Below are 15,334 nucleotides of genomic sequence, written 5' to 3'. Positions count from 1 at the left end.
CGACTCTTGCAGGTTTGTTTTCCTACATATTACACTTTTCTTAAAAGTACCCTGTGAGATGAGAGCAAAACAGCTAAGATAACATTACCTTTATAAAATGTATAATTTGAGTTCCAGGTACTTTCTCAGCACTACTTCCCCACATTACTTCCCTCAGTCATCCAGTGTGTCTTATTTCCTTTTTCAGAAAACCTTGTATTTCCTGCAGTAAGAATCATAAATGACAATTCTCAGCAAAAAGATCATTGTGCCTGATGCTACCAGCAAAGTTCCTCTTATTTAAATATCTTTTTGTAACATTTTCACAGTTAAACAATGCATTTATAATTCCTGAGTATACACAGATCAAAATATCACTAAACGTGTGCCCAGTAAAATATACAGTTTGAAATACATACTTGGTACTCAACACAAATATTTTGGCACAGTAGTGGCCATTTAACATCAGGTGAGAAATGTCTTACTTCATATACAGCTTTACATTCGAAATTCTTCTAAACTCATTTTCTTAACAGTGACTTATTACATGCCGTAGTAGGTTTAACCATTGCTTTAATTTGCACATGCTCCCGGATGTTTAAATTATGCATTATTTTGGAGGTACACATATTCAGAACTAAGGAAACTCTCAGTAGATTTATGATCGTAGAAGAGGGAAAAATACAGCTATAAACAACAGTGGAGCTGAGCTTTATGAACCACTATGTGAAAATAATAGAAGAGAGCTACAGAGAGCTTGTTGTGGTAATTTTTCCTTTTACCAAGCAACTTACAGGTATAATAAGCAGATGGGTATCAGAACAAGGGAGACAAATTTCTTAAATAAGCTGTCATCAGATTTCATTCAGCTCAGTGGGAAAACTGACTAGGATCAAAATGCCGAAGAGGAGAAGAAACTGCTTAGTTGTGCTTTTTATTTAACGTCTGGATTATGAAGATTCTCCTGTAGGTAGGAAAGTACACTCTGGGGGAAGAAAGTACTTTGCGTAATGTGTAGCTGTCCTTTAATGAATGTAAATAATATGGGATGGGATGGGTACTTAGGAGAGGCATACCCAGCCTTAGGCATAGGCCAACTAGGCAGCCGCCAAGGGTGCCGCTCTAGCAGAGGCACTTTTTCACTAATCTAGATGGTGTAGGTAGACCGGGATGGGGGCACCAGAAGGTGATGGGGGGGGGGCTGTGGAGACCTTTTGCCTAGGGCACTGGTTGACTAGAGGTCGCCTCTGAGGCGAGGCAGTGTAGTAACTTTGCTTGCTAGGTGGGTGGGGTGAAAGTAATAATGTATAGGTCTAATCAAGCCAAAAAAGAAGCTGCTGTGTGTCATTTTAATCTTGTGTCGTACTGTTTAATTGTGTCATTCTCACAATTTAAATTTTTTACTCATTTAGGAATTCCGGAAAGAACTGCAACAGTGGAAGAAGGACCCTGCAGGAACAAAGAAAAAACCCAAATACCTGTATAAAACAGTGGAAGAACTGAAAGCAAAAGGCAGAATTGATCGGAAACTGGCAGCACCTCAGACTGAACTCTCCCAGGTTAAGGTATTAATGAAATCTTCATCTTTTCTGTTGCTAACTAGAAAACACTTTACTTTTTTTTTTGCCATTACAAGGGTCCTTTTTTGTTTGTTCCTTTAATTTAACTTTTTGCCTGCTGTAATTTAATGGTTGATGCTTCTAGTTCCAGTACTACTAAGACACTTCCTTTCCAGTATACTCGGTTACCTACCGACAGAGCATTGGCCAACATTCTGATATATTGGTAACTGAAGGTGGAGAATATTTAAAACAATGTAATTTTTCTGATGTAATCTCTGCATTGAGTTTAATATATATTTTAGGCCACGTTGTCCCCATGTACATTTCCACAAGCAGTACTACAGTATGAGCAGTTTCCCCATACTTTCTGGAACCCATAAAGCCTAGGCCTAGTCTTTTCTAGCATGAACTATATAATACAAGTACCATGCTCCATACCTTTTTTTTGTTTGTTTTTTTTTCAGAAAAACAAGTGCTCCATTGCTTAACTTTACTTACCATGTAATTAATCTGTAAATTAAGTGATTCAGAATGGAAGATTGGTTTTGACTTGATTTTGTAATTACATTGGTTGTGGTCACTGCATTTTGTTAGATGATCGTACTAGAGAGCTGTACACTGTTCCAGTTGTATGGCCTAAAGTGATTATTTTCACATCAGTCTTTCATAAAACAGTTATTAAAAAGGATATGTACAGACTCCCACTTAATGTAAAATAAACTGCATCTATAGATCCAGAATAGTTTCACATTTGAAACCACAGTTTCAGAGTTTTGTGTGATTTATTGATCCTGCAGTGGGCATCCACACTCATGAGCCTAACTCTGTCTACATTCCACCTACCGCCACTTGTTTTGTTGTGTGTGTGGTAAAATTCAGTGTAAGATCAGGTACTGTATGCCTCTAATTGCATAGGGACATTGAAACACATGTTCAGTTTGTATTTGTGTTAATGCTGATCAGCTGACAAGAAATGAGGTCTGATTAATACTGCTCAATTAAATGTGTACAGAGCAAATTTTTTAGAATTAGCCTTTGGCCTGTATTCAGAAAATGTATTGCTTCCAGCATTATGTGGGAACATTGCACTGCCCAGTAGCATGATAGCAATATATTGTGATTCAGAGACACAAGGCCACATGGAGCAGTGGCTCATTATCAAGTCTGTGAGTTAAATACTACATAATTATTGGCAACCACAGTATTGTTCTTAATAGGTCAAGTAATGCAGTTGCACACGCAATTGCAAGCAAGCATACACACACACACACACACCACAGACCACACACCACTCACCACACACGCTCTGTCTCACGTACACATCCAGACAGTCACATATAACTTACACACAGACATGCAGACAACTGCAGTCATTCCCTTACATTCACACATGGGTTTGTTGTACTTAATTCCTGTAGTTCTAACAGCTGTGATCCTGCCATAGGGCTGAATGGGTGTGTACTGTGAAAAGACCGTGTACACCTTTTCACTTTGTCCCCCAAATAGCATGGTAGAGCCATTCTTTAAATCACTCCACTGTGATATTCTGATTTGGACAAAAAGTTAATGGAAAGTGTGCATTGCTAGTTAGAATTAGTTATGCCCTGAACTGATACATTTGCCTGCAGCCTTCACCAGGGAGACTGGTGTAATGCTGCAGACCAGAGCCATCTTAGTGCACTGATGCTACATTGCTCTCTGAATTGGAAATCCATACTGCATCAGACAAACCTGCACAAGACGTGTTTGCACATTGCTGTGTGGTTTACTGAATCTAGACATTGTGCACAAAGAAAGTTCTGCAGGCCCATTACCAATGCACAGTACAGCAAAAACAAAATGACACCACAGGGCAACTCTGGAAGAAATATGGATAACTTTATTCTTCCTAGTGCTTTTGCATGCCTTAAGGGGGTGAAAATATTAAAAAATACCAACAATCACAATATAAAACCACATTCACTTCATCAGTTGCTTAATTCTATTTATCTCGCTCCAAACTAATAAAACAAATTAAATCTTAAGTAACAAAACAATCATGGAAAGAGAGATATATTTTTTGCAAATTGAATGGAAATACTTGTAATAAATGTGCACAATTCAATTCATTATTCAAACCATGTGTAAAAAGTGTGTTAAATTTCAGGATAAACATGGGTTGTAATTTATTCAATAAAAAAAACTTTATCACCTTCCCTAGGGCACCTTCCAGTACCCAACACCAAAAATTTCACACGATTCAAACTGCTCCCAATTTTCTCTTTTATGAGAAGCACACTACTGCTACTAGTGGGATTGTCATTGACTGCATCCCTAATATATTCCCAGATTTTAAGGTTTTGCCTTTCTTTTAGTTTGCCCTGTGTACCACATTGCAGCTTAATATGTGCATCTTATTACATAAACAGTTGAATTTTGACACTTAAAAAAAATAAATTTTGGTCAATTTCCAATTAATTCTCACTTCCTGTGGTATCTAATTTAACCTGCACACATTACACTTACCACAGCTCTACATTTACTGTATAAATGACTGCTACAATATTACCATTTTAGAGGACAATATTTCCCCTAAATTAAGGCAACACGTATAAGAAAAAAGATGTAAACTGAGGTAAAGCACTAGCTAAATATAAATCAGAAAGCAAAAATTTCCAGTTATGTCTCATAACCTGCATAAAATCATCCAAAAAAGTAGTGAAATTAGTAACACAAAATCATTTTTCATTAGGACCTCAATATCTGTCTGTCCCAACCGTTGCCTAAATAAGTTAGAACTAAACACCTTACCATCCAAAGCATTAAACACTCTCAGCTTTGCCTTGTGTAAAATCTCCTGTTCATAACCTCTACCCACCTATCTCTTTTCCAAATCCCAGAAAGCAAATTCTCTATCACATTCTCTTGTAGTATTTCTGCATATTCTAATAAATTCCCCCACTGGTAGGGAATGAACTATGTCCATCCATATCACTGTTGCAGTATTCATAACTGAAGGGATCTCCTGTCAAGGATAGCCCAATGTCTGTCCAATATACCAAAGCCTTTAGTATTTACAGGCATTGTATGTCACATGTACCCTGCCCATGCAAGGCATAGAGTATAAAGATGACATATGGACACACATTCAGAACTCCTTTGCTGAGGGTCTGAATGCCATTATTGAACATCAGTCTGAATGCTTTTCTTCTGTACTGGTTACCAAACCGTTATTTTCAGATAAATGTCCCATTGGGGTTTCTCTTTATCTTCTTTTTTTTTTCTTTAGTATTGGTTGGTTTCATGTCATCTAGAAAGTGAAAATGTCAGTGAGGGAGGCAGATTCCTCATAAAGATCATCACAAGTGTCTGTTTTGTTTGGGTGTTTTGCACTACCATACGCAGTGTTCTGTCTGCAAAGCTTTTGTCCCTAAGACACTACGCAGTGTCTCATCCTTATCTATTTACTTTTAAAATCAGCATCTTTAGATTTTGGGACAAGGTGCAGTGGTGGAGTCTTCCTGTTCTGAGGGTCAGCCATCTGCAAATAAAAAGACCAAAAAACTTGGGTCTGGTATGGCTACTCCCCAGTCGTCTCTCTCTAGGCTAGTGAAAGCCCGGAGGATTATCTGGTGGTTGCTTTGAATTCCTTTGCCGCAACCCCATCAGAGGCTGACATGGGTCCCACTTCTCGCACATGCTCAGAGGTTTTACAGGCATCTGCTTCAGATGTTGAGAGGGAAACTCTTCTGCTTATATCCAAGGGACCAAATGGGATTCTGCAGATTTTAGTGAGGGAGAAATATCCCTGCTACACTTATTGAGTGTTGCCAAGGGTCTGACCCTCCTAGGGTGTTTTGTGCAGCTATCCCTCAGAAAAAGCAATAGAAAAACAGGCACATTTCCCCTGCAGTTAAGAATCCCCAATGAGAATGGCAGGATTTTACTCAGGGTTGTTTAATGCTTTAATGGCTTTAAAGCCTCCTCAAGAGGTGTCTGAGCCTGCCCCTCCCTGGTTTCCACTCCTTTTAAAAGACCTAGGGAACTGGATTCTTTTGTGGATTAAGATTCTAGGTAAGAGTCCTTAGCCTACTCTGCTCTCATCCCTTTCCCCTTGTACTGTGGCTCAGAGGAAGAGGATTCTATTAGACCAGATTCCCCTTTAGAAGAGCTCTCCTTTGGGGATGCTTTTACCCATATGATGGACTTCTTTAACTGGGAATACGCTCGTTTCTGATAGTAAAGATGTTATGAGCTCTTTCAGATGGAGTCTCCTAAACCTTTTGCTGTTCCCCCTGTTCTTGCTGTTTTTCTGGATACCATTTCAGCAGCTTCTATGGCCCTGGATTGTCAGACCCTAGCTCCCAAGAAACTTGACAGATTTTAAATTTCTGTATAAATGCCCTTCTGCTGATCTTTCTGTAGTATGTCTCTTCTGTCAAGCTCTCCAATCTGTTGCCCTCTACTATGCTACTTAATTCAGACAAGGATAACAGGGCCATTCAAGCTATAGCCCCTGCCCAGGTGGGAGAGGTTTTTATTCCATAATGTTTTTGGTTCCCAGGAAGGAGGGCACTTTGAGATGAGTTCTGGACCTCTCCCGGTTCAACCCCTTTCACAAGATTCTTTCCTTTTGGATGTTGTCTCTTCAGACTTTATTCCTCCTCCTCCTCCTCAGGCCTTTCTGGTCTCTCTGGATCTCAAGGATGCCTATCTTCTTATCCCCATCATTCCCCTTTAAATGAAAGTTTTACATTTCTATGTTTCTTCCTTGCATTTTCAGGTTCTCTGCTTTGCCCTTTGTCCTTTCTACTACTCATTTTATTGCCTTTTGCAGGATGAGAGGAGTTCATATATTTCCTTATCTGAACAATCTGCTCGTTTAAGCTTCCTCCTTCGAGGCCCTGATCAAGATCTCTAGTTTAATATTTCCTCTTTTGCAGAGCCAGTGGTACACAATAAACTTTTAAAAATCAACTCTGGCCTATTCTCAGGAGCATGTTTTCCTTGATTGCAGTATTCAGACCATCCCCATTTTGACATCTCTGCTTGCCCCCAACGTTCTCTCTTTTATTGCCTTTTTTCAATCATTTCTTCCTCTGGAGTCATTCATGGCCAAGGACTTTTTCAGGGTCTTTTGGTCATGGTTTCCACCATTCCCATGCTTCCTCTGACCAGGCTCCATATGAGAAAACTACTTTGGTACGTCAAGTCAGTGTGGCTTCATCATTGCTATCCCCTGACTTCCCAGTCTCTTTCCTCCCTTATCACAAGTTGAGCCATCAGTGGTGGATTCATCAACTCGGTCTCAACCCAGGGCTTCCTTTCCAAGCTCCAGACCCGACTCCAGAGCTCTTTATAGATGCCTCAAACAGGGGATGGGCGGGGTCTTCATTCAGCTGTTTCAAGGTTCAGGGTCTTTCTAGCTTCTGCATCACAGTTCAGACCATATCATGCTAAAGGAGGTGAGGGCCCTGGTTCTAGCTGTTTGGTCTTTTAATTCTCTGTTTCATCCTGGGTCTTTCACAGTTTTCACAAACAACACCCAAGTGATGTTGTGTGTCAACAAGCAAAGCAGTACAAGATCCTATCTTCCTTGCAGACTAGCTCTTCAGTCTGGGATCTAGCTGTCCATTATCAAGTGACTCTTTAAGCAGTTTATATTCCCTCAGATCAGAAAATGGTGGCAGACTCTCTGAGCAGGTCCAGCACACAAGCTCAGGAATTGATGCGTCACAGAGATGTTTCTGGACATTGTTCATTGGTGGGGGTATTTGTTAGGTTGATCTTTTTACCTCCCCTCTGAATAGACAATGCCCTCTATTCTGTACCAGAGTTCCAAGTCCTGTGGCTTGGAAAGTGGACACCTTGTCTTTTCCTTGGAAGGGGATGTTTCTGTATGCCTTCCGTCCTCTTCTTGTGCTTCAGAGAGTCTTGCAAAAGATTAGGCAGCACTTCTCCCCAAATCTTGCTAGTGACTCCCTTTTGGCCCAGACAGCATTGGTTCCCCTTTCTTCCTTTCTTTCTCACTTGGCCAGGGGCAATAACCACAAGTTACCTCACCAGGTGCACCTTCTCTCACACGACAAGGGGTCTCTTATCCATCCTCACTTGTCCATTCTTCAGCTAATGCTGTAGGTGATACAGTTTTGATCCCTTTTAGGCACCTATTTTCCAAGGACTTGCCTTTGGTCCTACAGGAGGCTAGGAAGCCCACTACCAGGAAATTATATTTGTCCAAATGGAAGAGATTTTCTGTCAGATGCCTCTCGTGAAACCAGGATCACCTATTTGTGGAGGTTCCTCTGGTTCTTTCTTATTTTTGTGATCTGCTTTGTGCTTGGTTGTCATATTCCTCAGTTAAAGCTCACCTGTTAGCAATTTCTGCTCGTCTGCCCTTGGCTTCTTCTCTGGTCTCAAGATTTGAGGTCAAGCAATTTTCTTAAGGTGTCCTTCATATCAGACCTCCCAGGAAGCGAATTCTGCCTTCCTGGGACCTCAGTTTTGTTCTTGAAAAATTGATTCAGGGTCCTTTTGAGGCTGCTGCTTCAGTTTCCTTACAACATTGTATTTAGAAAACTTATTTTTTTGGCCCTTACTTTAAGTTAAGAGAATGTCTGAGCTTCAGGCTGTCATGGCTGCTCCTCCCTCTTTAGTTTTTCACAGAGACGGGGTGTCTCTTTGTACTATTCCTTCTTTTATGTCCAGGGTGGTCAGTGATTTGTCTTTTTAATCAGTCAATTCATCGTCCTTCCTTTTTTCCATCTCCGCAGTCTGCCATTGAGAAGGTTCTCCACACCTTGGATTTGCATAGACAGCTCGGATATTATATGAATAAAACTAAGGATCTGATGTTGTCAATTTTCATTTATTCCTCAAGTTATGGGGCTCGGATCCGATACTCAGATCTGACTCAGCCGTTACACTAACTCTTGGCCTCTGACACTCTCAAGCTCCTTTCCTACCCTTAATGCACTATCCCTAACATCCCTCAGATCTTGTTTGCTACTTTGTGCCTGGACATGGTCGACTACAGCAGTCTGGCTAATTCATTAAGATAAGTGAATTTTCTTACTTATTCTTCAAAAGCTACTTATTTGGTAAATCTTTTCCTGTTGGAAAATTTCCTCTATTCCTTGACTGTTCTGTCACTTTTATATGCCTTTTTATACTTGAGAGAGTAATCTACACCATCATTGTTGGTAGGCCTTTCCTATCCTCTTTCTCTCCAGGGTATTGTATCCCTCTGAGTTGTTAACTCTTCCTTTCTCTTAAAAAAAAAAAAAAAAAAAAAAAAAAGAATCTGCTACCTTATTTTTTTCTGCTAGTTATTGTTGTTGGTTACTAGAATTTGCTTTATAATACGTCTGAGAAAGGGTTTAAAAAAATGTTATTTTATTTATTTATTTTACATTTGTTTACCGGGATGGTCCGACTGGGTCAGTACCAATTTTCAGCAGAGGCCTGGGGAGAAAAGCTCCAGTCATAGCTTGCATAAACTTGTCCCAGAATAATAAAAACATATTAACAGAATAATGTTACACATTTTCTTTTGTTTCTTTAACATAATAATGTAAAAAATAAACAATAAACACAATAGTCAAACAGAACACGGTATGAAACATTGGCAAAGAAAAGCATAGCTTAACTTGTGTGTGTGTGGAGGAGTATAAAAAATAGTTAGGAAGTTAGGTTGGCAAAGAGATTCACCTAAACTAGTAGAGCATAGTTAGCAATACTTCAGTGGTGAATCTTCTTCTTCTTTCTGCTTTTCCCGGTTAGAGGTCGCCACAGCGGATCACCTGTCCACTCATGATTGGCAGTGGAGTTTTACAGTGTCTAGTTGCTAGCCCGACCCACAACCTTCCACAGAAGGCACACACACGCACGTACTCACACCTAGGGCCAATTTAGAGTATCCAATCCACCTACAGCATGTCTTTGGGGTGATGCAGGTAATAATGTTAACTATTCATAGAAGAAAAGTTGTGCTACAAGAGATGGGTTAGTAGACTTAAAATATGCACAGCAGAATTATATAAAAAATGATATTAGTATTTAACTTGGAAGGCCAGGATTTATGCAAGTGTCTTTTGAGAGATATTTTGAATTGATTAAGGTTGTTCATGGATCTAATACTATGATGAAGGGTATTCCAGTTCTGTGCAACAGAGTTACAGTAAAGAGAGTTACCTGCTGTGTTCGACGCTTTGGTAACTTGTAGTAAGTCTTTGTTAGATTATCAAAGAATACGATTATTAGAGTAGGGTGGTGCAGCTGTAGCATTGTTGCCTCACAACAAGAGGTTCTCCCATTCGATTCTCGGCTTGAGTGCGGGGAGTACCTTCTGTGTGTAGTCTGCATGTCCTCCCCGCGGTTGGGTGAGCGTTCGAAAGACATGCGTAAATGGGCATGCCTTCGATGAAAGTTGAATGTAGAGCTGGCACCTTGGCGTTCATGAAAATCTACTGCCAATCATTAGCGGACCAGAGTTCCGCTGTGGCGACCCCTAACCGGGAAAAGCCGAAAGATAAACAACAACAACATTAGAGTAGGGTTGTAGAAGATTTTTTAGTGGAGGTATATTTTTAGGATTATGCATTATTTTGTGAGCTATTCTTAATTGGTTACAGTTCAGAACATGGGGTAGTTCCAACCAAGAAAGTTTTTTAGGCAATGACAGTGATGAGTTGAATGTGTGAAATTTTTTTTGCAAATTTGGCAGTCTTATTGTAACATGCATCTAGTTTGCTTAGTTCTGATTTTTTTGAGGTTGGTTTATATAGGGGAGGCATATAGTCCTTGGATCCAAGAATTCTGGTCAGTCTGGGTCGATCTGAAGAGAGCTTTATCTTCAGATCCGACTGTTACTCTTGAGTGCACCAGTTCTGATATCTTCAGATCCAGATGACTCGGAGTCGAAGCTTCCAGGTTGGATCTGAGGGGATAGGCTCAACTCTGAGGTTTTCGAAGCTCTCTCTTCCTCTTGGAGCTTTGGCGCTGGATAGCTCAGCTCCAGATTCTGCCTTGGGAGGATTGCTCTCAGAGTGGAGGGAAGTGCCGGGCCAGAAACTCGCTTTCTCAGCTCAGTTGACTTCCTTCTTTGAGCAGTCTGCTTTTGAGGTTGTGAAGAGGGCTTTCTCTGCTCTTCCTGGTCTGATATTTTCTTGCCTCTCAGATCCACCCTTAATCTCTTAGATAATGGCCAGCCCAGTGCTTCCAGATTACCCAGCTGGATATTGTCATGCCTTCTGATACTTCTCTGGATCATCCCACTGAAGAAATTAGTCTGAAGAGGATGCGCAGAAGGAGGCACTTGGACTGTCCAAGAGTCTATGACTGAGAATACTGACTTTGATGAGGGAGAAGGGTCTCTGAAATTACAACCCAATGACGTCTTATTTGGAGACATCCTTGAGATTCTTAAACAGTCGACTGCTTGGTCTGCCCAAAACCCGACTCCTGAGGAGTCTTTATTTCTGGAAGCTTTTGGGACTGACTCAGTCTACCTCCTGGGTTACTCTGCTCATTGACAAACTTATTGATTTGGTTTCTAAGCAGACATGGAAGGAACCTGATACAGGTGAGCCAATCCCCAACAGACCAGACAGGATTCTGGTTCCACTGGTAGGAAGAGAACATTGGAGTAAAGGGGTACCAGTTGATGCAATGGTTGTGGTGGTAGGTACAAAGAAGAAACTCACGGAACAGAGTTCCACTGTCCATCCCCCTAATTGAGAAGCAGAGATGAACAGGAGTAATAAAAATAAAAGTAAAAATATTAAAACTTAGTTAAAAAAGTGGTAAAACCACTTCATTAGGTTAACATTATCTGCTTTTTACCGCAGGTTAGTAATGGAAAACTTCTTATGAACAATGAAGAAATGGCAGTGTTTACAAGTTTGGCAGAAGGCTTGGTAACACTCTAATAGGCTACATCAGTGATTGGAAGGAAACAATACTTAAAGAATTTGATTGGTACTTACACACTATAGGTTATTAACCTTCTCTGAGTGCAGAGTTGTAAAGAGCAGAGAGTATACATACCTGATTGAGGATGCTGCAGCAGCAGCAAACGATTTTGACTGGAAGCTAAATCCTGTGCAGAGTTTGCTTCTGACCAAGGACTAAGAGTTAAAAGGTACACTGCTGATAGGATAAAAAATATTTTTAAGCCACTGGATTATCTGCAACACAATATATATGTTTTTTCCCCAGCACTTGTTATTTATGATCTGAAGAAGGCTTAAGAAGCCGAAAGCACTTATCTCAACTGGGAATTTTGCATGTTTTTAACACTTTTATTGTTTTTCTTTGAATAGAGTGTTTTTATTGCTGTTGACACAGTGCAAGCTAGTGGTGGGTGTACCCTGAAGATTTTCCTACTTAATTGAGAATCTAGGGCATTGGACAGATGTGGGAAGTGAGTTTCTGCTTTAGTGACTTTTGCTCTCGGATCACTGAACTACTTTACACACTTTACGAGACTGCAAATTCACGTGATTAAGGAACATTCAAACTCCCTTTCAGGGGCCACTACTGCTGAGGTTGAAACTTCTGTGGCCTCACACTTGACTAGCTTTCAATCTGTTGTAAATTTGTCCATGATGCTCATTTCGAATGCTGCAGAAAGTGCCTCTGGGTTTAGGTATTTCCATCAGGAGGCATGCCTGGAAGCGCCTGTGTGATTTTATGGAGCCCTTCAAGTCATCATTCATCAGTGTTGCCTTTGATGGCTCTTCCTTGTTTGACCCCACTATAAAAGACATTTTTTCCAGGTGTAAGAAAGACGGAAATGCCCTCTGTGCGGTGGGCGTGCATTTTTCAACCCCTCAAAGGACCTTTTCCAGGAATCAACAGGGATGTTGAAAGATGTGGGTCAGGAAGTCCCAGGATTCTTTCCAGGATACACATGGAGGTAGTTCCCCCAGGGGCAGAGGGGGTAGTGATAATGATAGAAGGTGCCGTCAAAGCGGAGGAGGCCTGAAAAACCAAGAGTCTAGGGTTTCTGAAGGGAGGCCAGATTGCCTTCCTCTGGAAGCAGTCGGGGGTTGCTTATCTCTGCATCAGGAAGCCTGGCTAAACATAGCAAAGAACACTTGGGCGCAGAGAATTATTTTCAGCAGTTATATTATTTCCTTTTCCCTACCACCTCTGTTACCCTGGAAAATATCCCAAATGTTGCATCCAATCAGAGAGAAGCAACAGCACTAGAAATCCAAAAACCGCTAGAAAAAAGGAGTCATGCAAGTGGTTTCTCCAGACCAAATAGAATCTGGAACTTACTCAAGATTTTTTTAGTGCCAAAGAAGACAGTAGATTTCATTGTGTTGAACAAATTGGTTCGATACAGCAAGTTCCGTATGGTCATGGTTCAGTCCATTCTGCCATTTCAGAGCAAGGACAACTGGATGTGCTCAATAGACCTTCAGGATGTGTACTATCAGATAAAAATGAACAGATGATCCAGAAAGTACTTACACTTCCATCTGGGAGCCAGTCATTACTAGTTCAGAACACTGTGCTTTGGCCTCACCACAGTCCCCAGGGTGTTCACCAAGTGTATGGCAGTGGTAGCAGCTCATTTGAGACTGCAGGGATTCTCGGTGTTTCCATACTTCGATGACTGGATCATTACCGTCCTGACCAGGCATTAACTGGTTCATGCATGAGACCGAGTATTGCAGACTTGTTCAAATCTTGGAGTAACCATCAGTTACAACAAGTCACACTTACAACCAATTCAGACATTGGAATTCATAGGAGCAATGTTCAACACAGTATCTATGGTAGCATCTCTTCCTCTTTCGAGAGTACAAACAGTAAGAAATCAAGTGAGGAAAATAATTTGCAGTACCTGAATTTCAGCCTCATTGGTTCTGCAAGCCCTGGGATCAATGCCAGTGGCAATAATTTTAGTTCCTTTAGAAAGATGTCACATGAGCATTCTGCAATGGGCACTAGTAATGCAATGGTCAGTTCTCTCTCAACCCATGTCGGCAAAGATCAGAATAACTTTGATATGCAGACGGTATCTTTCCTGGTGGATGCAGTCACAATGACTCTTATCAGGTCGTCCTTTCATTCTTCCTCAGCACAAGGCCATAGTGACCACGGATGCTTCCCAGATTGGGGGGGGGGGGGCATTTTCTGGGAAAGACAGTCCAAGGCACATGGTCCCCCCAAAGAGGCCAACATGCATATTAATGTTCTGGAAATGACAGTGGTGCTTTTGGCATTGCAAGCATTCCAAAACTCTCTCCCTCTCGGGACAGTTGCAGTCCAAATGGACAACATGTCAGTAGTTTGGTACATCATCAAATGAGGGGGAACCAGATATTACCCCCAGTGTTGAAAAGCCCTAAGGGTGTGGCAGTGAGTGATATCTTCCAAACGCTTTTTAATTGCAATGCATATTCCGGGGAAGTTCAGCATGATAGCAGACAAACTGAGCAGGTCCATCTTACTGTCTCATGCATGGTCTCGCAACAAAAAAGTGACGAAAATAACGTTCCGTCAGTGGGGTCAGCCTTACTGCAGTCTTTTTGCATCTCCACTAAACAACAAGTGCAGCAGCTTCTTTGCCATGATATCTCCACTGGGGGAGTCCCCACGGGATGCTCTTCTCCAGGATTGGAAGCTGTATGCTTCTGCTTCGACTCTCTAATTCCCAGATTTGTTCAGAAAGCAGCCAGGTTGAAGAGCAAAGTCATCTTCATTGCACCTTGCTGACCTTGACAGATTTGGTTCTCCTTCTTTTGGCCTCATCTACTGTACCTGTCTTGGATTCTGGATCCAACTCCAGACCTTCTATCTCACCTGACAGGTATGGTTCACTTGGATATCTCAAACCTCAACCTAACAGCGTGGTTTCTCCAATTCCCTTAATAGCTAGGCAACCAGTGCTGTCTTCACCTGTCCGTTCTATACTTTTATCTTCCCATAAACCTTCTATGAGGAAACTCTACAGAGTAAATGGAAAAAAAATTGTTTATTGGGCAGAGCACAATCAGATAGACCCCTTCTCAGCTCTGAGCCATTCTGTTCTTGAATTTTTAGCGAGTTTGTTTAATGAGGGTGCTAGTTCATCAACTATTAAAGTTCAGCTCGCAGCAATCTCTAACTTTCATGTAGGGTTTTAGAGTTCTTCCCTGGCTTCCCCTAAATTGTGCATAGCCTTTTTGAAAAGTACTCTTTTGCTGAGACCCCCTCATAAAGATCCCATACCACCTTTGGTTTAAACTTGGTGCTGCAAGCCTTAAAACATTCTCCCTTTGAACCCACAGCTAAATGTGATTTAAAATTTTTAACCTGGAAAACTCTTTTTAGTTGTAATTACAACTGCTAGAAGAATTTCAGAACTTCAAGCATTATCTTCTATTCCCCCATACATCATTTTTCATAAGGATAGGGTCACCTTGTGTACCAATGTTTTCCAACATTAACCAAGCCATTAGCCTGCCAGTATTCCTCCCAGAGTTTACAAATAAAGGAGAATATGTGCTGCACTTACTGGATGTTCATAGACAATTACATTTCTACCTGCACAGAACAAAAGAAGTTAGAAAGACAGGTCAGCTATTTATTTCCTTTGCACGTAGTAAATTGGGTGAATCAGTCTTGAAGGTGACTTTAGCCAGTTGGTTGACAGATTGCATTTCATTTGTCTGTAACAAATTGAATATACGCATACTAAAACCATTAAATGGTCATTGAACCAGATATATGGCAACTTTTACTGTATTCCAGTCTAGAGCCTCTGTGGATAATATATGTGCAATTGCAACTTGGTCAGATCCTCATAGATTTATCAC

At 41.0% G+C, this 15,334-nt stretch overlaps 1 protein-coding gene across 1 annotated transcript in view; it reads left to right on the top strand.

Annotated features, from left to right (window-relative positions):
• The window catches only part of TFIP11 (tuftelin interacting protein 11), a 725,612-nt gene that overhangs the window by 278,371 nt on the left and 431,907 nt on the right, over positions 1–15,334 (top strand). The window contains exon 6 of the mRNA XM_044068282.1: positions 1,392–1,544. Within this exon, the coding sequence (XP_043924217.1) occupies positions 1,392–1,544 (153 nt within the window). The remainder of the gene's footprint in view (positions 1–1,391; positions 1,545–15,334) is intronic.

This window comes from Protopterus annectens, chromosome 4.part0 (assembly GCF_019279795.1).
Source record: "Protopterus annectens isolate FY-2018-M chromosome 4.part0, PAN1.0, whole genome shotgun sequence".
In the NCBI taxonomy this organism is placed as follows: Eukaryota; Metazoa; Chordata; order Ceratodontiformes; family Protopteridae; genus Protopterus; species Protopterus annectens.
Note: the sequence above shows the minus strand (reverse complement) of the source record. Positions and strands in the feature narration are given on the sequence as shown.